General features: G+C 40.2%; 1 protein-coding gene across 8 annotated transcripts in view; it reads right to left on the bottom strand.

The window, feature by feature from the left end:
• Nucleotides 1-24,731, bottom strand: part of LOC129194678 (neurexin-2-like) — a 543,165-nt gene that overhangs the window by 258,209 nt on the left and 260,225 nt on the right. For 7 of the 8 annotated variants that reach the window (XM_054799950.1, XM_054799957.1, XM_054799956.1 and 4 more), the window contains 2 exons: nt 7,419-7,720; nt 2,126-2,149 (listed from right to left, as the gene is read on the bottom strand). In XM_054799950.1, the coding sequence (XP_054655925.1) occupies nt 2,126-2,149; nt 7,419-7,720 (326 nt within the window). The remainder of the gene's footprint in view (nt 1-2,125; nt 2,150-7,418; nt 7,721-24,731) is intronic. The other variant, XM_054799952.1, reaches the window with a different exon arrangement.

Raw genomic sequence — 24,731 nt, 5'->3', positions numbered from 1 at the left:
ATATATATGCATGTATATATGTTAGCCGGGATATATACATGTACATATATACTTAATGTAATCTGTCTTTGGAGGGAAAAAAAAGGTGTCATGCAGACGTTTGTGTTAGTTTTTTTATGAGACGGCTCGGGTTGTGCACACAGTCCAGTTCTTGCAGGCTCTGTTCCCCCGTGTGACTCACAGACTCGTGGCGGGTCCAGTGAAAGGCACCATGGCTACTGTTAACTGGTAACTGCCTGGCCGGTAACTATCACAAATAGGTTATGAGCAGTTTCAGTTGCAGTTACAGTTACATAGAGTGCATTGAGCTGTGTGAGAAATTTCAAGTCAAGTCGACTTTAATAAAAGTGCCGCCATGTGGTGAATTTGTCAGAAAAATAATAACACAGGCAACACAGTACGGGTGCATGATGTGACAAATTTTCACCCTTTTGTCTGCAGTAGTTCAGTAGTTGACGAGCTACACCATAGACCGCCCAAACTGGTTCATATGATTGCACACAGGATAATCTAATGGGATACAATACAATAACTCTACTGTTCCAAAGATAATAATGCTTGGTTTGTGTCATATAGGACTTATAGTTGAACAAAATGGATATGTTTTTGTAGCTTTAAATCAGAATCTGACCAGCGAATTAACCATTTTAACTGTAGATAAAGTTTTGATAAGTTCACTATTGCTTTCTTTCCCTGTTGACGTTCACTGGAGGCGCCATCAGAGGGTGTTTGTTGGCCTGCTTTAGAAGTCTGCTGTGTACACTTACGTCTCAGGGATTGTTATTTATGAAAAATAAATCAGGAGGGAGGTGGGGGGAGGTTAAAAAAACGCAAAGAAACACTTTTCTAATGCTCAATTGACTAGATACATTGTAAAGTTCTTTATTTCTTCATAGGGATAGCGTCAGAAGTAGAGAAAAAACAACCAAGGGGACAAACTTAAACCAAAAAGAGAAAAAGAGCAAAAAGTCTTGAAAATATACGGTATACTAGTGTACTGTGTGTGTGTGTCTGTGTGTGTGTATGTGTGTGTGTGTGTGTATATATATACTGTACATACATACAGTGTGTGAAAAAGTGTTTGCCCCCTTCCTGATTTCTTTTTTTTTTGCATGTTTGTCACACTTAAATGTTTCAGATCATCAAACAAGTTTAAATATTAGTCAATGACAACACAACTGAACACAAAAGGCAGTTTTTAAATCAAACTTTTTATTAATAAAGGAGAAAACAAATCCAAACCTACATGGCCCTATGTGAAAAATATATTGCCCCCTAAACCTAATAACTGGTTGGGTCAACCTTTGCAGCAACAACTGCAATAATAAAAAGTTTCATTTAAAAACAGCATTTTGTGTTGATTTGTGTTGTCACTGACTAATATTCAAATTTGTTTGATGATCTGAAACATTTAAGTGTGACAAACATGAAAAAAAAAAGAAATCAGGAAGGGGCAAATACTTTTTCACACCACTGCATACACACACACACACACACACACACACACACACACTGTATACAGTCATGGAAAAAAATGATTAGACCACTGTTTCTTCCGTTTATTGATCCATTTTAATGCCTGGTACAACTCAAGGTACATTTGTTTGGACAAATATGATGATGATAACAAATATAGCTCATAAGGGTTTAATTTAAGAGCTGATATCTAGCAACTTCCATGGTTTTCTTGATAATAACCAAAATCACTTAAGTTCTTACATGAATAGCTATAGCATTGTACTTCCCAAAAATGAGCTATTTTTATTGTCATTGTTATATTTGTCCAAACAAATGCACCTTTAGTTGTATTAAAATGAACAATAAACAAGTGTGGTCAATTATTTTTTTCCATGACTGCACACATACATTTGTATATAAATTTGGATAGACCTCTTTGGATGTATACCTTAAAGGTAGGGGAGTACCAGGTGGCAGTAAGAATAAATTACAAAAAGAAATACATGAAATACATACAAAATATAAAGAAAGGCGGAATTTGGCAGCTACCTGATGGCAGCTTGAATGTTGAAAAGCAAACAGAGGAGGGAAAAAAAAAACAAACCCAGGGCAAACCAAACTATAAGACAGTTAGAATGATATCTACCATATAATGCAGTTTGTTTACCATAGCGTGTCCAATGCCTGCGTGCTTCAGGAGAAAACAGGGAAGGGAGGGGAAGGAAAAAAAATAATGACCATCCTTAAACTCAGGAGAACACACTTGAAGACCCGCCCCCAAAAAGTGAAAAGCCATCTTCTCCTCTCAAAAACCAGGCTACTGCAAAAAAAATATATATATATACTGTATGCTTCCCATTCCCTAATATGGTAAAATATCCAGATAAAGAAATAAAGAAAGCTACTCTGGCTTTAAGAATATCTACAAAAACAAAGTATAAAAAGGGAAAAAAGGATAACAATACATTTGTTAGTATGTTAAGTTGTAGGTTAAGTAGAATGGTTCACATTCCGTGAGTGACACAGTGTTAGTTAGTGGAAATCATAACAGGAAAGGCCAAAAACCAAAGCACCAATGAAAAGAATCAAACTGGAAGAATTCTGGAGTTGGTTGTTAGTAAAAGAGACAAGAGTTAGAATAATTCCACACAGGGGGTTGTGACTGGGGTGTGTGTGTGTACGTGGGTGGGTGTGTGTGTGTGTGTGTGTGTGTGTGTTTAGTGCTGGGACAGTGCACCACTATTTATTTGTATGTATTTCTTTGTGTCCTTCTTGTGAGCCCCCCCTATTGTATTCAGACATGTAAAACTGGTGAAAATGGACACAAAAAAGCCCACATTTACACTGAAAGGCAACTCGAACAATTGAAAATAATAATAATAATTGTAATACAGATGGACTTGGTGTCTGCAGCATCCTAAAATAGGAAAAAGACATTGAATCATTTAAAGCATTTCCAAAGCAGGAGACCCTACAGGGGAGAGATAATCATGCAAAAATCAACAATGTGGTCACTAATATAATATGGTCATGTGCTACATACATAAGGTATTGTTTTATTTTCAATTTTAATGACTCTTGAAGGATAAGTCTTCTCTTGAATCGCATATGTCACAAATCAAATAATGACAATAAAAATATGTGTACTATTAGTCTTAACCCATCATGTTTACCCCCATCACTTACTCTCTCTGTCTGTTTTAGCAGTGTTTTATAGCCGTCTGTCTGACTCCTGCTTGAATGCAAATGTATCTGAGATTTGTTATCTGATTACAGGTGTGTGTGCCCGGATGGCTTTATCAAGTGTTGTGCAAAGGTTATGCAAATGAGCCTTGTTTCGCTCTCCAAATGCACAGCCATAGTGGGTGCTGGTGGTTTTATGACTGGGCTATAGCATGTCTGCAGTCATTCGTATTAAGGAAGCACGACTTATCCATACATCAGCAATGTTTTTGTTGTAATTCATCATATACAGGATCAGAATTTTTGCCGCACTGTGTGTCGCAGTGTTGAAGGAGGATATTTCAAGCACTTACGAGACTAAACTGTTTAATAAATGTAATTGTACTAAACATGTGTGAATGTAATAAAATAAAAAAATACTTCTTTAATGATCCAGATACAGGAAAACACCGTGATTCAAGGAGTTTTTCCATATGAGATATGGCAGGGCTGCTTTTTGGGACTGGCGCCATATCAGTCCTTCCAGTAGCTCTAACATGGCAATGCTGGATAGACGATACGTCTCTACTGTTTTTATTTCTGACAGTCCACATATGTTGACAAGTGCACGGGGAGATTCTCTCTCCCCATCCTCTGTCATCAAATGCCTCCTTCTCGCTACAATGACATGCATAACACGCCAGTTTGCGCCTGCCTTAAAAAATACATAAAAGTACTGACCGCAAACAGGTTTCAACGTTGATAAATCACATTGCAGCTGCAAGATTATTACATTTGTATCTCCTCCTCCCAATATATTCTGCATTCTGATAATCGGCATGTACAGTATTCTGCATATTCATAAAGGCAAACAGAGAGTGCTGTTTTGCTCAAATGACGGACACAATCCTCGTTGCAGCCTGTTAGTGGATCAGCTTGGCACACGCAATCAAGTTTGTATGTGTTTTATACAGGCAAATGTTTAGTAGATCAGCATAGTAACTATTTTAAAGCCAATGTCTCACTGTTTTCTGATTTGGTTCACACTATTGCTAATGTGAACATCTATGCATAACAGACACAGCAAATTACAATAATAATGCTGCAGGTAACATAAATTGAGAAGGAAGAACGTGGGAGAACATGACGAGGTGAGAAAAGAGAATGGAAGGACAATGATGTTTGGGTCCGAAGCTTAAGAGGTGAGCGTGGCATCAAGAGAAAGATTGTGAAGCGATACATTGGGTTCAGGGGTCTGTATCTCCAGACGCTGGCTAAAAAGCGACGGACTGGCCCAGTTCTGTCACTTGAATGCTGGATGTTGAATCTCTGGCTTGTAAAGTCACATTGGGGGATTACAAGACGCCTCTGTTGTGTTCCTCTAAGATGACGAACAAACTGCTCTCTCTCTGCTTTCTCCCGCTCGCTTGCTTTAGTCTCACATGAAGGCACTAAAACCTTCTTCTCGTATTCTCTACGCTTCCCACGAACAAACTAAGACACTAGCGTGTCCTCAAGCAGCCTGACGTGTCCCACATGGGGATGAATTTCTACTGTGTCGGCAAAAAGTCGGTTGATTAAACAAACAGGGCAGAGTCCTTTATCATCTTGGACTACTCTATGTTTACAACCTTGTGAGGTGCAGAAAGACGTGGCTGGATGGGTTTGGTGGGGAAGAAGTCATTTCATCTTTCTAAGTATTCCATAGTGAACAGAGGGCCTGCATTGCTGATAAAAGGTATACAGCTACTATATACTACTCCAAGGTCAAATGAATGCCTGTCAACGCTCATCCACAGGGATCAGCTAAAGTCTTATCTTGCTGTACATCTACTATCCACCAGGAGGAGCTGTGATCCTGTGATCATTTGTATTTTTCTTTTTCCAAGCCCCTCCTAGCTTGTGAAAGCCACCTAATTGTGCACAGATACTGTACATTACGTTTGTGCACAAAACAACAGGTACAGACCCACAGATAGGAGAGCTGCAAAAATCACCGTGCATGGGATTCTTTAAGTGAAGTGTTGCTGTCTGCTGTTGGACAAGCAGAGGGGAGCACTGTGAGCAGCATGGGCAAAATAATGTAAAGCAGATTAAAGCGATGGTCAAAGGTTGGCCTCTTGCAACACTTACAAAGCACCACAGGGAATTCATGCTGTTATTTGCACACATTGCACACAGCATGTTAGTGCTGCACTAGATGCCCGCTCTCCATGGGGGATACATACAGGGAGCAATAGCAAATAAACGCAAGTAATTGAGACGGCCATAAAAAAAAAATGTCTATTTATGACACTCTAATCAAGCCTGGGTTATGCTGCTGCGTCTCGGTGCCGCCGTATGCTCCACCAGCTTGCTCTCCCCCTCCAAACCTTCCTGCTAGCTTGAGGATGCGGTCTCATCTGATGTCGGATCAACATTTGCAATAAAACTGACTGTTGTAATTATAAGATTAGATTCAGATTAGATTCCCTCCCCATCTCTTTGTCATTGTTCACTTGTGACGAAGGAAGCTCACAAGCTAAATGCACGTAAGTGCAATCCAAGCTTAAACCATACAATACCCCTCACATACTTATTAAAGCATTTTAAAGCAATTCACATTTTAAAAAGTGTAGGTACTCACTATTAATGAATGACAACGAACCATGATGATGATGGTGAAATTTGCTGTGCAGAATGACGATAATGTACAGCACAGTGCGAGCTTCCGCTTTAAAACTTAAAAACGTAATATTACCACGCCTGTGATGTCCCTCTCTTTTTCTTCATGTATGAAAAAGTGCTTTCATTCACCCCATACCCTTTAACATATGCAGAAGATCAACCTTCTCCTGCAGCATCATTACTGGTGTAGGTTTCTTGCCAAAATCCTGAGACGGTGCAGGACACTTGGGCGGCATCGTAGGACGTAAATACAACCTTAGAAGTCACAAAAACTCAGACCAAAAACAACCCCACAAGTAAACGAGAGACATGTAGCGCTGCCAGCAATAAGTCTGAGGTAAAAATACATGTATGTATTCTGTATAATTATGCGGTTAAGAAATATGATGACATTTTAGGCTTTATTGTAACTTATTTATAAATTATTACCAATTATTACCTTAGGGTGAATGCTATGGATTTTTTGAAAAAAAAAAACAAATTGGAAAGAAAAAGCACAACGTGGCGCTCCACTGTTACATGGCATTCTTACGCAGTAAAAAAAAACAAAAACAAAAAAAAACAATTATCTGCTAAAATATCATGTATTTTGGCCTTAAGGTAAATAATTTCAAGTGAATAAATGTAGAATTAAAAGATGGCTAGACAGTTTTATATTTAGAATGTCATTAAAAGGGAATCCTATATGCAGATGCGTTATGTAACGTCCTGAATTTGAGGCAGTGGACACTCATTTGCCTCATTACGGCACACTCGGCGGGTAGGTGGCTCACTTAATGCCGCAAATCTTTTACAATCATGTCAGCTTTCGGAACTCATTAGTCTCGTCTCACCCTGCTGATCACACACGAGAGCCATGCGGTGCTGCACTGTTAACCCACAATCTGCAAGAGAGGAGTGTCCTTGTGTCCTTGACGAGTACAGCAGAAAACCTGCCTGAGGTGAGGCTTAATTTTAGTGTCCAAAAACTTCAGCACCGGGTGTTTGCTTTTTAATGCACATGTGCAAGTCAGCCTATTTTGGTATTCAAGAACAGCTCAGACTGGCCATTATTAGCTCTGACAAGCCATTCGTTCCAATTACAATTTGCCTCCAAAATGTGAGCTAGTAAGCACGGCAAGTGTAAGTGAAATTGATTGTGTCTCACCACCGCACTCTGCAACTGCCAAGTGATGAGCTCAGCAGCCAATAGAAAGTGTACTCGCCACACACACACATTGTACCTGTGCATGTGAACACAACGCAAGGTACAAACGGCCTTGATGTTCGCAAACGAGTTGCAAAAATGCATGTCCATCATTACTGCACAGTGTCGTTATATGGCTACAGTATATGTATAGTTGTGTTGATATAGTGAGCCATTTAAAGGACAACAAGCCATATAAAGATGAAAAGATCATAATAATAATAATATATCTGGATCATAAATACACTGAAAATGACACTTTTTACTTAAGTAAGTTGTGTAATGTGCTACAGTCCTTTTGTGGTAGTATAAACATATAAAGGGTTAAAGAGCGGTAGTTGAGTGGTAGACACAGTGAAGGTCAAAGATATGTAGCAGAAAGACGTTGCACTCCAGCTTGTAAGATAGAAGGTAGAAATTCTTTTGTTTAAGAATTTTTGTTTACCTGACGCAGGTTGCGGGTGACGCGGACATCATGCCAGGCGTTGTCATTGAACTTGCCGTTAACCGGCTCCACCAGGGCCTCAAAGGCCCCAGAGCCCAGGTTAATGACCAGCCAGACGGCGCCGCTCTTGAGCGACAGGTTGACATAGTCGGCCGACTTGCCCGTGTGCAGCATGAGGCCGTTGCGCTGCAGGGTGCGGAAAGACAGTGTGATCTCATCGGTGCTGCTCTGGATGGGCGTCAGCGACAAGTCGTAGCAGAAGAACTCGTTGCCCTTGAAGGTCGCTACGGACTCCTCCTTTCCTGCGGCGAGAACACCAAACCAAAGATGAGTGACAGAGATCCATTGGCCTTCAAAGTGCTTTTAAGGTGTAACCTGCAACAACCTTTTACATAAAGTTTTTTGTAGAACCTGGTACAACGCCCAACGACTACAAAGAGTTTCACAAGAGTACTTGAGAAGCTTGATTTGTAATGGATGTTCTGTCTTTATGGTCCACAGCAGCCTTCTTCTCCCTTAGTTCCACTAGCCTACTAATTAAGTTTGATGACTTTGGGGACAATTTTAGCTCAGTTAAAGGCAACGGCATGGGTCTCAAACCTGGATCTTATTCTTAAGGGTCTTGAATGAGCTAACAGGGCCTCATAAACGTGGACACAAGTTCCTTCTCAGGCCAAGCATCAAAGACAAAAATATGGAGTTAAAATCAAGCCAAAATCTCACAAACACACAAAACATGTTTTACTCACGCACAACGGTTCACAAATAAATATTGCAAATAAGAAAAGTACCTATCAAACAAACACATCCTGCTTCAGAAACAATATACATGTTTGACACATACAAGGGAACATATTTTTTTTCAAGTACAAACTGAAATCTTTGAAGTTCAAAAAATATCCTACAAGTACCAAAACAGAACAACCTTCAAGAACAAAAAAACCCTTTAAGTACAAAAACAATTCTGTAAATATGAAAAAATATGAAAAATCTTACCGCTGTCACAATATTTTTGGCACTAATTTTCCGCCTTGCAGATCCACACGCAAATACCTTCAGAGTCACACTGCGTTAGAAGTTAGAAATACATCCACAGATTCAACCTTCCCGGATCAGTAACAAGCAAACGTTTGTTAGACAGCAAAGGATACCTCTTTCCAACAGTGGTAACATAGACAACGGGATACAACTATTTATTTATTTTTATTTTTATCAAAACAAGTAGTCCTCTGTTAAGTACGAATTACTGTCAATGATCTCCATAAGCAGCCAGGATCATCTACAAATGTCTATACCGAAAAGAAACAATAAACGACCCTTCGATAATTTCACTTCTGTGAAGTGTAGTGCTGGTAAACTCACCTCACACATTAATTGCATCTTCCTGGTTATACTACAGCATTTATGAATTATTTTTGTAATTATTGAATGACACCTTTTCCCAAATTAGTTGCTAAGAGCCAAAAGTCACATGACAATGGTCATGTGACAGTTTTTTGTATTTTCCGAATTTTTTTTTGAACTTGATTGATTTTTTGTACTTGAGGGATGTTCTGTTTTTGTACTTGAAGGAGAAAGAAAGAAAGAAGAGACAAAGAAAGAAATATGTTCCCTTATATGCATAAAACATGCTGTATTTGTTTCTGAAGCAGGAGGTATCTGTTTGATTTGTATGTTTCTTATTTGCACAATAAAATGCATTACTTTGTGAATGATGATGTTTTGTATTTGCAAAATCACACTGAGCTTGTTATTTCATCGTTGGACGTGAGTAAAACATGTTTTGGCACAATATTACCACCATACACAAACACACACTTGGCAGCAAGTGCGTTTGTAAAATGCAACACCACCAAAGATTTGCAGGTGGAACACTTCCCCCTGCATGCATTTGTACACACATCAGATCAAATACTGCCAGATGAAAGCAATTAGCTGTGGTTATTGACTTCAATGATACAACAAAATGTCTCCATCCGCACCAAAGTTTCACGCTGCAAAATTTATTTCAGAGTGCAAATCACCAAACAAGCAGTGTTTCATCTGTGAGACAAATTGATTTGCATCCGAGCAAAGATGAATACAAGACAGACTACATCAGGGAAAGGGTGACGTGAGGTGCATAGAGTATATAATGTATTAACATGGAGGGCTGGGTTAATGCTGGATGGAGCAAGGAACCCCCCAAAAGTCTGAGACACTCCAGTCATGTCAAGCAGCATCATGGGGAGGACAGTGACAAGTCAGTGAGTGGAGCCAGCGGGCATGGGGGGGTGTCTTGCCATCTTCATGCCATTTCCTGTTATGTTATGTTATTTGCATGCAATCTACAGTATTTGTCTTATACACAAGCTTGATAGTGATCCAAATCAAATGTTATTCTTTCAACATGATCAGAGGTGACACTCAGCTTCCTGTGTTTGTTTGGCTCATACAACCCTACCCTCACCTTGGAGCTACCGCCTTGGCCTCCCTGCAGGGGCCTCAGGTAACGCATCAAAATGAGAACAAACCACCAAGAGGCCGGCGTACAGCTGGTGGATCATCAAATCTGCTTTATCCTGAAGTTCCATTACAGCAAAATCACCTCCAAGACCTCGCTGGATTTCCCTAGTGGGTTTTCCAAGGGGTGGCTGTCCAGAGATGGTAGCCCGAGCCTCACATGGAAAGCCATTTTGCAGCCATGGCAGAAAATTTAGCCTCTATTTATTATATCCGTGCACTTTCACAAACCGGGACGATTAAAGACGGGCGGACCCGCTAAAACGAACAATGATGATACTGATTCATCATCGTCTGGAGGGGAGACAAACACACAAATGATACGTATACATGCGCTCACATGAATGATGACATCATGTGACAAACAGGCATTTACAGGTGCATTTTCTCTGGAAATTGACATTTTGAGCAATCTCAAGTGAAGTGTGAAGTGGTAGAAAATAGTCATTAAGGGAGAAATAGAAAGAGATAGAAGGAACAAATAAAAAGCAAATCTCCCCCTAGAGATGCCTTGTGACAATGCTTACGCACGGGGCGCAAATGGCAAAAGCAGCCATTTTCAATTATGTATTAAGTATGTTAACAGTGAGCAGTGTGTGATTGCCTCCATGAGCTGACTGCACACTTTCTCTTGTGCACGCCTCTTTAGTAAACACACAAGGCTGAGAGCAAGAGATAAAGGAGACAGTTTGGGGGGGAGGAGGGGTGCTCAGATGTTTCTGCCTCTGCCGAGGAAGTTGTATTTCCATCTGCACCTGTGTTCTTGTTAGTTAGCAAGATTAAATATATTGTATAATAAAACATCACATAACTTTCAATTAGGGGTGTAACGATTCATTCACTACATCGATGCATCGATTTCTATTCCTACGATTCAACTACATCGACCTGGGTTCTCAAGATTCCATTCAGGACGACGTATATCGATCTAACATCGTTTAAAAGGTAATCAATCGATTGCATCGATACAAGGAAATAAAACACTGGGATTTAAGCATGGCAGGCTTTATATGGATGTGTGTTTTTTAGCACTTTTAATGACAAAGACGTTAAACGTTACTCGATTCAGTCTGTCTGTCTGTGACGTTGTCGTCTTCCAGGTATGTGGTGGTCATGGGAGTTGACCTGTGGAACACAGTTGATTTGCTTGTTCTTCTTACGCTGAGCCGTACGTCAACGTCACCGCCATATTGGATGTGGCAAGAGTCGGAGCAGAGAAAATGCCTCATTTACATGTGCACCCCATAAAGGGTTAATGATATTAAAAAAAAAAGACATCACTTAACTGTTGCACAAGCTAAGAGCAACAATTACTCTTTCCAGTCCTTTTCAGGTGCCTTTTTAGATTTTCCGTCAAAGAAAGGCCTGATGCTTGTAGCTGAATGTAAGTCAGGGCACACATGCATGAAGCAAAGGCGAACGTGCTGTCAAGGTCTCAATTAACCTCACAGTAAGCCCAGACTACATGAATGAAACTACCCATTAGAAATGGAGTCACCCATAATAGCCTCTTTATTATTAATTGTCTACCGCTTGATTTCTGCGCCTTTGGTGGAAAGCAGCTGGATGCTGACCCCTCATGATGCTTTAAATCATTTCCAGTTTGATGCATGTTTCTCACTAAGCACATTATGCCATTAACAAACAAATAAGGCTTCTTAAATATCAAATATAATAATAATAATAATGCACAATCTTTGCAAAAATAATAATACTCATTTTACTCATTTTACTGATTTTACAATACATGTTTATTATTGTGGTTCGCTGTGGCGTAAAACCCCTTTAGTGTATTTTTTAAGAGGGCAGGCGTTCACGAAGCCTATGTAAAAATAATCATAAACATCCCACTCCACGACAGAGGAATCAACATACAGTAGATGGAGAGAAAAAAAATGACAGATCTATGTTTTCTTGATAACGATGTACTGGCTACTTCAAGACCTGTGAACACAACTACTGTGTGTGATGTAAATCAGGAAAGTAAATGCATCGGAGTAAAGCTACACAAGGATAAAGCAAAGTACATGGTAAACTATGGCAGCGATGAAGCCATAAAGATTTAGGATGGAGAAATAGAGATTGTCAGGGACTACAAATATTTGGGACAAACAATTACAAAGGAGATTAACATAAACGGAGCGGTGAAGAGCAAGACAGGTAGCGGATGGAGCTGCTTTGGGAAATCGAGAAAGATCTTATGTGACAAGAACACACACACATGAAAACAAACTATGATCAATGTGTATCACCCACAATGGTCTGGTGCAGACAGGGAATACAACAAAAAACACAGACCAAACTGCAGACGACACAAAGATCCACGGCAAGGCAGATGCTACAAATGCAAATCTGGGACAGAACTAACTAGCTCTCTCATTGCATAACTAGTGTAAGGGACACCATTCACTCTATATCTAAACCAAATGGTGGGAATGGCAGGTGTTGCAAGGGTTTAGGTGTACAAAAGGACTGACAGATTGGCAGCCAAACACATGTAAGAGAAAGAGGGGCAGCCCGAAAAGACGATGGAGAGACGACATTAATTTTGTAGGAGTAAAATGGACAAGGACAGCAAGAAACAGAGATGACTGGAAGCGCATGAGGGAAGTTACTTTCCACCTGGATAGAAACAGCCTAGGTAGATAGATAAATACTGTAGATACAACAGATAAACTCCTTTCAGTGGGGGTTACACTGACACCCTCCCCGCATCAGTGTGGCACTGTACAATACATGCGAGGCCTCTGATCAAGCACTTGAATTAATTACTAAAAGTGATGTCTACACAGCGTTCCGTGGGCTTACTCAAAGCCATGACTAAGTGCGGTGGCGGATGTCATACATTTTAAGAGCTCTCAGCATATAAGGACTCTTGACTGGATTCTGTGTTGTTGTTTTTTCTTTCTTTTTTCTTTTCTCTCCTCCACCTTTAAATAATGCTGGTGTTTTTTTGGGGAATTTGTCTTAATGTAATCATGCGATTGACATTGTCATGCTTTGCCCTTCTGACCACGGTGCTCGCCAACCCTCCCCACAGGTTTAGCACTTTGAATTTTAATGATAAAACTCACTGTTGGGTGGAAGAGCAGAACCCTTGATGCCGCTAAAACAGTTTAATTGTCTGTCGCCTTGGAAACCATCCATTTTGTAAGCACAATATCACACACCATGGCAGCGCTCGTGACCCTGCAGCTATTTCTCTCTCCCTCTGTCTCATCTCATCTTCCCCCTGATTCATTTTTTGTTCTTGTAATAGATTCTCATCTTTCTCACAAGCCCTTGTAGGTGCCTCTCACCCTTGGAGGCTTGTTCAGCCTCAGCATGATACCTTTTGATTGACACTTTCACATCGCTGCAGACTGTCACCAATGATGACAAATATGTCGTTAAAATGTTACATTGTATTTATTATTATGTTGTAGTCACTTAAGAGTTGTTCAATGTAAGCATGAACTAGTGCAACACTTTAAGCAAGACCTGCATTAACCAGGAGACTTGCTGACCTACTGAACAGGTAAAAAAAAATAGTATGCAACAAGAGGTGGAGAACAAGGCAAATAGGAGACTTTGACACTGCGTCCGGCAACTTTTAAAACTACTGTGCAAACAAGACTTGTGGCTTGTCAAATTTGCATTATAACAAATGCAGTACCGCCGGCATCTGACAAGCCGTTTCAGATGCAGATTTTTTTTTGGTAATTTTCCCAGTGTGGTGTGAATCTTAATGAAGCACATAAGTTAAAAAAAAAAACCCAACAACAATAGAACAATACATAAATAAATAAATGCTGTGACAGGTCTAAGAGCGTGGAGGAGGAAATGTAAAAAAAAAATCCCCCCAAAAACATAATTAATTCAACTGGAAAGGATATGGTGTTTTTTGTTTTTTCTTGCTTTAAAATTTTGTTTGGCATTGGTTGGCTGTAAAATATTGGAATAATGCAAAGCCCGAAGAAAACATTAGAATATCCAAGATCCAGTAGCATGTCAGTGTCATGTTTAGCATCATGCATTACTAAGTACAGAGAAGTGGAATCTTTATGCACATGTTTCCATTTGCACTGCGGCTATACATGCAATCCACATTCATGTCAAGGTTTGTTGACACAAACGCACGCACACACACACACACACACACGCACGCACACACCACCACAGGCTTGTGTGAGTCGACAAATGAGCTGTTAGTTGCTTACTCACGGTGGCTATTGACAAGAGAAGCGGCAGTAGGGTTGGTGGACTGTTTGTCTAATAACCAAGGCTGCGTTTCAATTTCACATCTCACTGAACAGTCTGCTTAGGCTCGCAAGATTGATATGACATCAGGCTCTGCAAGAGGCTTTGTCTGTGTGTGTCTGTGTGTGTGTGCGTGTGTGTGTGGGTGTGTGTGTGTGTGCGTGCGTGCACAGCTGAGGAAAGAGTAACCCAATCTCCTGACTCTATATACAAAAAAAACTGCAACAGTACTCTGGATCATCATTCAGGGACATCAAATGTAGCATGGCCACTCCATTAGGTACACCCAATGACCCATTGCACGAGTTCTTATTAAATTAGCACCTCTCCAACAGTGTGAATACTATGTAAGCACTAACATCTTTGCAAAAGCAGAAATTTGAATGCAACTGAATGTCATCTGATTGTGCCAGTGTACCTAATGAGCTGGCACTCGCTGCAAGCCATCCTAAGCTTTTTCTACTCATTCTCAGAATGCATCCTCAGGACACACGCATCCTCTAAAGGCAGCGAGTTAATTAGACACCCACCCCGAGCTCAGTCTAACAGAAACTCACAAATTTGCAGTTTCTTTATGTGATTTGCAACTGGATTTTGTATTGTACTCTCTGCCTAATTCACCAAATAATGATGTCTACCTCATTACAAACTTTACTTTTTTGACTACTACACATCACCACCTTGGCTATAAATTACATGTGAGTCATCCCACAGTCAATCACGTCTATATTGTAAATGCTCTAATTATAGTCTGGGTGTTTATTAATCGCAAAGAAGACACTTTGTAATTGGAAGCAAGTGATAATTGGAGAGAGTTTCCCAAACAGCTACAACTTTTAACTTTTAATCTTTAACTTTTAGAATTATTTGGCGTATGAGGAAGCGGAAAAGAAAACTCTCTTTGACCACAAAGTCATTTATGAACAGCAGAGCAGCAACAGAACCAATTTTGCAGTAGTGGTCAGGAGCAAACTGCTAAGTCAACATTAATACCACTGATGATTAAACACGTGTCATACACACAAGTTTCACACCAATATGCGACATGCTGAGGCACATAAATCTGCTAGATCACTCATTATACTTCAAATGGAGCTGCCGCCATCTTATGGAGTTAATTAACGACATCAGGAGGTTGCCTACAGCCGCATGTGTTCACGGCAATGTTTTTCGACCTGGTGCTAATTGGAGACCCCAGATGTTCGTAGACCATATACAGGGCAACTAGTGGAGACTGCATTTACGATAAGCATACATGAAACATCATCCATTCCATACGGGCTTAGATGAAGAGGAAACAATATATTACAATTTTAAAAAGGAGCGCTTGTTGAGCTTGCAGTCCTCTTCTACTTAGAGAACGGGAGAAATTAAAACCCATCCCAGTTTATGAGCACCTTTTTTCTCATGATTTAATTAATTATTTAATCCCATTATTTGTGAGGAAAGACGATAGCAGCAAACTCTTTTATCCTCGCTTGCATCTGGAGCATATGGGAGGGGTGCAGAGCAAGAAAGAAGAGGAGGAGACAATGTCACAATGTCAGCTATTCCCTGCAACAAGGGAGGGGTGAAGACAAGAGAGGAAGACACACAAAGAGAAGTGTGTTAACCTTCCATCATTCCTCGCTTCCTCTTAGCCAAACGCTGAACATCAAAATCCCTGAAGAGCTCCTTCTATCGCTTTTTTCCTCCTCTTTTTGTGCATACTCCACTATGAATATTTTATAAGGGAGAATACCTATCTCTGCACACACACACACACACACACTCAGTATTTGATCCAAAGCATCCCTGACACGCACAATTAAAGAGTTATTGAAATTAGCATCGACTGGCCACCTTGTTGCTGCACAGTGTCACTCTTCATGCTGTGAGCCTCACAAGCTTTGTGACTTCATGCAGTCCCAGGCCTGCTCTTGTGACTCATTCATACGAGACAGTTACACAAGTAACATCCACTCGAAAGCTACAAATTGGGAATAGATAGGATGAGTTCTGTTCATTCATGTGTCTAAGAAATATGCAAAATCATTTTACATGTTCCGATAAGAAATTTAAAAAATGACCAAAGTAGAGGATGTTATTTTAGGTTGCCGTCACAGTTGTGGTACGGTACTCTGATTCGTACCAATAATTTTTTTTTTTTAAAAAGTACCTGCTGTGCAGTTTGGTCAGCCTTGCTTAGTGTTCACACTGGTATTTGTATCATCGGACCCACGGCAGCACAGTAAAGAACATATCCATAAAGTAAGGACATGATTTGGCAGCTTTTGTGACATATTACGTGACCAAAAAGCCCCTAAAATATACCATACTTTTACAGAGTGCTGCATACCAACACATAGCAAAGAAGAGAAGCAACACTTCCGACACATTTTCGCTTGCATGTTTGTCACTTATGCATGATTTTTACTGTCATTTTAACACTGGTCTGTGTCATTGGTCCCTGTAGCGTTCACATTTGAGCTCAAGTGAACCAAACTGCACTTGAGTTCACCTGCAATGACCGCGTTCACACTTGACCAAACAAAGCGTACGAGCAGAACAAACGCACCAGAGTTCCTTTTAACTGAACCAAAGCTGACAAGTGTGAATGTACCCTTAAATATACTGTGCACCACATGTAACACAGGTGCATGGATTTGCCACATTAAGTTAGCTCCCGCTGACACGTGTCCACTTCCAGCATCCTCCTTCCAGCCCTCCTAATCCACCCTTCCCTATAAGTTTGTTGCCTCTGCATCCCCGCACAACCTTTTTTCGCTCCGTCCCAATCTTTTCTCCCTCCTGTCACAGCTCATTCTATCCCTCCCACACCAGCTGCGTGAAGAACAGGCCCACTATGCCAAGTGCCATTTGATTAGCCTCTTTCTGGCAGCCACAGTAATTGTCAGGACAAGTCCTCTCTTCCCTCTTCTTGTCCCTCGTCAATGTATCCATTTTCTTTTCTTTATAAGCCAATCCTCATCACACTCTCTGGTTCTGGACTTCACTCCATCTCGGTGGATCTATTTCACATTTTATCCATGATGATTCCTATCCTCCCACATATTCCCGACTCTTCCACATGAAAACCCTGCATCACTCAAAGTGCGCCTGCTTTCCCGTTTTTATGTGATGCCGTTTCCCTGTGAGGCTGCATCCTAGTCAGGCTGTGGACTTGTTAGGTTGTCTACCTCTGAGGATCTGTATTTGTCAGGCTTACATATGGTGGACGAGAAGTGCAAAACACTTTAAAAAACAGCAAAACAAATTACAATTACCCAAACCGATAGGAAAATGTACCAAATCCCGGATTTACAGGAAATCATAATGCTTCTGGTACGGGGATTTGGTACTTTAACAGTATATTGTTTTTATGAATAAACTGTTAAACACTTTAACATTTCACAATACAAATTAACTCAAGGCGAAACAAATTACAATCAGGAACAAATTACAATTTCAGTTCATAAAACAAGAAAGATATATTGGTATGTTCCCGTTCTGTTTTTTGTGATTGCAATTTATTTCGTCTTTGTTGAATGTATTTCCTGAAATGCTAATTTGTTTTACGTTTTGTTAATGTGTTTTATGAAATGTTCATTTGTTTCACCTCACGTTAATTTGTTTTCTGAAACATTAAAAGTTGCACGAGATGCACGGTATTTCTTTTTTTCAAACTGATATGATAACTTTCTGCTTCTCAATGCTGATACTGTAACCGTTACCTTATTTATATATTGTTTAATTTGCATTTAACTGTAATTTGTGCACACCTGAAGTAAGAAACTCAAAGGTGGATTAGACAAACTGTGCCTGTAGACTTCTTCTAACCAAATATGACATCATTACTATTAAACAAAATACAAAAATATAAAAAAAATTGAGAACAGTTCTGTTTCTAGAAATTTTTTTCAAACTAAAAGTTAGTTTGAAGTCCTTATCCAACCACTGTCTTGTCAGACCCAGCAAGCGAACATCGCACGTCCATAAATCAGTCATGAAGTTTATATCCATATTTCCATCTATCGGTGTATGCAAGAGTGTGGCGACCATGTTGTATTGTGCTGTTAAGCATACATCCAAAAAATAGCGTCGGTTCGGAAGTACAAACTGTGGCTCTAAGTGGTTCACTAGCCGACAAAAGCCGATATCTTCAACAATGGTAAAGGGCTGGTCGTCCATTGTGGCTAGCTTTGTGATCACTTCTTTAGCAGTGCTGGTGTTTTGGAGGCTTTCAAAATACCGTCGTAGCGATGCTGGCATTTCAGGTGGCTGATAAGATTAAGAAGTCTCACATGATTGCTGCCATGATTGTTTACAAGTGAGTTCAGGGGGGGTGTGCAGCACACCACAGAAAAGGAGTGCTTGATTTTCTCACCTTAGCCCAGTAACACACACCACAGTAGGGGTAAACTCACTTTATTGGAGAATCTTTATAAATTACCAGTTATTGAAGCAATTTTTAATGTTATCGGATTTATCCGTAGGACGTCATAATTCCTCCTATTCGCCCGATATACGCTAGCTAGTGTTTTGCAAATCCTCCCCACTGTACAGACATACTGTACAAGCATAGCCTTTTTATTGTGCAATTGAACATATTCAGCAGTGCCACAGCATGCATCAAGCCGATGGTCATCATTCATGATGATTAATGACTTTCATGTGCAGCACACATCACTTGCAACATGCTTGACTGACATGTGACATCAGTGGTCCTGACAGGGCTGTCTTGGGGAGGGGGCAGAAGACACAAGGACTGACCGGGGGAGAGACACTCTTCTTATTTAGTCATCCTTCTCTTACTAATGTACCCTGTCTACAAGGTTTTGTGCATACAAATCTCACATTTGCAGCAACATAAAGTCACCTCTGCCTTCAGGGTTCAGAATTGCGATGGAAAGTATACAGTAGCCTCTGGTTTTCAACATATATTGTGTCCAAATCCAACGGAGCAAATAAGCTAATTTATGGACAAACTGTGAATAATATAAAGCTAAAATAAGGCTAAACTTTGTTTGTCCTGTAGTATTAAAGCCTGTTGACCCCAACACGTGTGCCCGTTATATTCCCATATGTTCATCCTGGCATGGATGACCACCCTTCTGTCCTGTGGGCAATGTCATCTCAGCACCAACAGTCATATACGCCTTGCCTGACCAGCTGCACAAGCCATTATGGGATGCTTTAGGCTTATTATTTCAACATGCTGTATGCACTAAGTATTTTCCATTTACAGCAGTGGACAGTATTACAAATAAAATGGTGGATAAATATTGCAGTTTTTTTTTTTTTTACAGTTACAGCTCAAACAACCACTACCAGGGTGCACAGAACATCCATCCATTCATCCATTTTCTATGCCGCTTCTCCTCCCTAGGGTCGCAGGGGTATGCTGGAGCCCATCCCAGCTGACCTCGGGCAATGGCCGAGGCACACCTCGGACTGGTCGCCAGCCAATCGCAGGGCACATACAGTACAGACAAACAAGCATTCACACTCACATTCATACCTATGGACAATTTGGAGTCGCCAATTAACCTAACATGCATGTTTTTGGAATGTGGGAGGAAACCAGACTACCTGGAGAGAACTTGCAAACTCCACACAGAAATGCCCAACGGAGATTCTTCCTGATCTCCTGACTGTGTGGCCAACATGCTAACCACTAGACCACCGTGCGGCCCGGTGCAAGGAACATTCAACAGCCAAATATGACCTATTTGCTGGTTGCCATTTTCCCCTCAAAAGAACAGCTTCCAGGGCCCCTGATTGCGACTAAATGGTTGTATTTTGTGACTAAAATATGAGACGTTGCGAGTGAATCTACTTGCGCATGTGCGACCAGAAAAAAGTATGTGTCCTGTACTGAGTGGACAAGGGACGTCCCTTATTACAGTGAGAATGAAAAATGTCTCTGAAAATGTGGAGTCAATTTGTGCAGTCAACAGCTTGTCACAGTCTAAGCCTGTTGATGCCAGCATGTGTGATCGTTCACGTTTGAATCGCACTTAAGTTTGACTTTTCAACCATCTTTGTTTACACATTTTGCCTGGCTCCACTGTCTCTCTGGCACCAGCTAGCTAGCTATAGTTATCCGCCTAGCCGCCTCTGGTCCACAGACGCCAAATAAGTTTTTTTTGTTGTTTTTTTTTTACGACAGTGACATTTTGTCTTTAAAACAAACATGCAATGTGGTTCGTTCTGAGCTTTTGTCCCACAGGGAAACTACGATGGCTGTCACGTTCATGGGGTACGTGCTAACTTCCTTTTTTAAAGTGTCGCTTAACAACCTTGCTCTCTTCTCACCATTATAATAATTATGTCTTTTCTTCAAAATGCTACTTGTGTGTCTAAGTTGTTTAACATAAACACATACTGCGTCCAGCTTTAAAAAAAAGTGACACTATCACGAGAACAGGTAACTCCTAGAACTGCCAGTAGCTTGCCGTCTGATCAGTTGAGTAGCACACCAAAGAATATTTGCTTAAAGTCTTTGACAATATTGACAATATTATAAAAAATATTGTCAATTATAATATATGTCAATTCAGACATGATCCCTGTATCTAATGACAAATGATCGCAAAATAGCATAAAGACAATGAGCTCACTGAGTGGAGATGTGATTTGTAAATAAAGTAGAATTGAAATGTTGGCAGGCACATAAAACACAAATAGCTCACCTCTCCTTTAGTAGTTTTAATAGCGCTGGAAGTTGGATAAACCTGGACACGCAATTTATATTGTTTTATATTAAGCAGGACAGATTTCCATAAAAAAATATATTTCAATTGTTATTTTATTCAGTTAATTGTGTTATTTTTAACCAAAAAAGAGATTATCGAACAATTAATTTCTCATGTATTAATATTACTCTAAAACAGGTATGAAATTAAATTTGTGTCAAATAGTAAATTTGTTTCAAAAGCAAAAGCAAAAGCCCTGCCAACAAGGTGTCCTTATTTATTTTTACCTAAATTGGTAACCCTACAAGCTAATTAGCAGTTTTTATTTTAGTGTTGTTGAATATTTTTTGTTGCGGACAAACTTGTGCTCCACACTTCAGCCGAGCAGTTGGCAGGAGCTACATTAACTCCTAAAAAGGAAGAAAGGAGACAAACACCAAAGAAGAAGGAAAGAGGGCGGTATTGGAGTTCAAATGTGTATGATGAGGCCTTCCAGAAGCTAGGGACAGAAACAGGGTGGATAGAGAAAATATAGTTGGCATTTATTTTTTGTTTTTCAGTAATACAGTGAAAATGAGAGGAAATGTGAATATTTACTTTGCAGGTCGATGTCGGTGTGCACCCCTATATTTTCTGCTTGCGCTGCTAAAATTTTAAGTTAGGGGCCACTGTGCTCCTAGCAAAAGAAGTTAGTCTGGAGCCCTGCCCTCACCCATTTTTCAGAGTGGAACAGCCTTCACCTTTTTTGTGTTCTCTGTGACATCCAAAATAGAAATCAATGTGTCTGGCACAGCGTTGCAGCCCGATGTATTAAATGTGGAATCAATAACTGATGTCACAGTCATTTTTCCTCATCTACCAACCAATGGGATACAAAAAAAGTCCTTTGACCAACTGGGAGGGGCTGGGAATGGAGACCAGAGAGGGAGACATACAGTACTGGGATTGCTTCTGAAATAAAGACTCTTCGGATGCATTTACACTGTTTCAGGTGTAGTTTGTTTGGTCAAGCGTGAGCACAATCATCCAAACCCTGGTGGCCACCAAACAAGCAGACTACACAGACCAAAGACATGGACCAGTGTTAAAATCATGCAGAAATGTAAGAGAAAATACATTGAAATTGTTTTCTCTCTGCTCTTTCTCCTTATTCAATGCAGCAGATTGGAATATTTGAGTTTTGTAACATAATGCAGTGGTGTGGAAAAAGTGTTCACCCCCTTCCCCATTTTTTTTTTTGCACGTTTGTCACACATAAATGTTTTAGATCAAACAAATTTAAGTATTAGTCAATGACAACACAACTGAACACAAAATGCAGTTTTTATATGAAACGTTTCATTATAAAGGCAGAAAAAAAATCCAAACCTACATGGTCCTGTGTGAAAAAGTGATTGGCCCCCAAACCTAATAACTGGTTGGGCCGCCCTGAGCAGCAACAACTACAATCAAGCACAACGCTCTGGAGGAATTTTGTCCCACTCATCTTTGCAGAATTGTTGTAATTCAGCCAAATTGGAGGGTTTTCGAGCATGAAGCACCTTTTTAAGGTCAATAGGATCCAGGTCAGGACTTTGACTAGGCCACTTCAAAGTCTTCATTTTGTTTTTCCTCAGCCATTCAGAGGTGGACTTGCTGGTGTATTTTGGATCATTGTCCTGCTACAGAACCCAAGTTTGTTTCATCTTAAGGTCACAAACAGATGGGCGGAATTTCTCCTTCAGGATTTTTTGGTAGACAGCAGAATTCATGGTTCCATTTATCATAGCAAGTCTTCCAGGCCCTGAGGCAGCAAAAAAGCCCCAGACCATCACACTACCACCACCATATCACTTTTTTGCACAGGCCCATGGAGGTTTGGATTTTTTTTTTCTCCCTTAATAATAAAATATTCCCAACAGTGTCAATGTGGTTGTCTAGGACACTAATGGCCTCTGCGTTGCAAAACCTCATATCAACCAGAGGCCCAGAGAGGGAGTGATCTCGCCTAAAACAATAACTACTGTCAAACCACATTGATTAGTTAAGGGATAGATAGTTAGACTGTCTGATCAAAGCAATCTAATCCACATCTCTTACAAGAACACAGCGCCAAGTTCAACTCTAGCTAATTTTAAACATGCTGTACTCATTGTCAGATCTTTAAGTATTAAATCATTTTTAATTAATCATTTTATTTCCTCTTATTTTATATTTTCAACTGAGACATGGCTCGACAAAAACACAGCTAATGCTGTCCTGATTGAGTGTAGTCCTCCTCATTTCAACTTTGTTTCTGAAAAGCGACAAAACCTCAGACAATATACTCACCCAAAAATTGTCATTTGAGCTTTTTTTTCTTCTTTTGAGTATGTGTCATTCAAAATGGTGTTAAAACAGACTTCCATACTTTATATTACCATTGACAAACCACCACAGATTTGTTTTGACAATTTTGCTGAATTACTTTCAGTTGTGTGCTCTGATTTTGACTGTTTGGTCATTACAGGGGACCTGAATATGCATGTGGATGTAGCTAATGACAGGCATGCTAAAGAACTCACTGCTGTACATGTTTGGTCTAACTCAGCATGTGTCTGAACCTACCCAGAGCAAAGGGCACACTCTTGATTTGATCATGACAAGGGCGTTGCTATTTCAAATGTGAATGTTGTGGATGTTGCTTTATCTGATCACTTCTGTGATCAGACCAGCAGTTGGGTCTGCAGTTGTTCAGGGAAGACTCATTAATGACAGCACCAGGACACAGTTAATGTCAAGGATTAGGTTTTAAAACACTCTGTGTTTTAACGTTGATGATCTGTTGAGCTCTTATACATCAAGCGTTGTAAATGTTTTGGATACCATTGCTCCAGTCAGAACGATTAAAAGTAGGCAAAAGGCTCCATGGAGAAAAGAAGAGTCTGTCACGACACAAAAAAGGAAATGCCGGAGAGCCGAAAGGAAATGGCATAAGTCAAAGCTCCAGGTTCATTATGAGGTTTACAAAGAAAGGTTAGTGTTTTCAAACCAAGGGAGAGTAACTTTTCTAAAATCATCACCAACTGTAGTAACAACTCTCGTGTACTGTTTGTTACAGTGAACAGATTAATAAACCCTCCAGTTGCACTGCCCTAACTCATTTCTACATCTAAGTGCAATGAGTTTGCAACATTCTTTCATGACAAAGTTCAAGGTATGAGAAATGCAATCATTTCCACAACACAAATAAGTATTCTGCAGTCAGACACCTCGAGCAGACACATTTCACAACTGTCACTGACAAAACAGTCAAAGAGATCATCCGCAGTCTGGGTCCATCAATGTGCTGCCTTGATGAGTTACCCACTGTAATTGCACCCACAGCAGTTTGCTACCGCAACTCATGCATCTAGTTAACATCTCACTTCAGACTGGAACATTTCCAAAGGCCCTAAAAAAAGCTGTCGTTAAGCCTTTTCTGAAGAAGAGCAGTCTTAATGCCACCATACTGAACAACTATCGGCTCATATCAAACCTGCCATTCTTGGGAAAAGTCTTAGAAAAGGTTGTATACCAACAGCTTACTGACTTTCTCCTCTCTAACAATGTGTTTGATTCTTTCCAATTAGGCTTTAGGCCCCACCACAGCACCGAGACAGCTCTGAGAGCAAGATGATAAATGACATCCATCTGAACACAGATGCAGGCAAAGTCTCACTTTCGGTTCTGCTGGACCTGAGAGCTGCCTTTGACACAGTTGACCATGTGATGTTATTACAGAGATTTGGTATTACAGAAAACTGGGTGGGAATCTCTGGTACTGCTCTAAACTAGTTCAAGTTCTATATGGAGGACAGGAAGTACTTTGTTGGAATTGGTAACTGTGTCTCAGACCAAATGGCTATGACCTGTGGAGTTCCCCAGGGGTCAATCC

This window comes from Dunckerocampus dactyliophorus, chromosome 15 (genome assembly GCF_027744805.1).
Source record: "Dunckerocampus dactyliophorus isolate RoL2022-P2 chromosome 15, RoL_Ddac_1.1, whole genome shotgun sequence".
In the NCBI taxonomy this organism is placed as follows: Eukaryota; Metazoa; Chordata; class Actinopteri; order Syngnathiformes; family Syngnathidae; genus Dunckerocampus; species Dunckerocampus dactyliophorus.
Note: the sequence above shows the minus strand (reverse complement) of the source record. Positions and strands in the feature narration are given on the sequence as shown.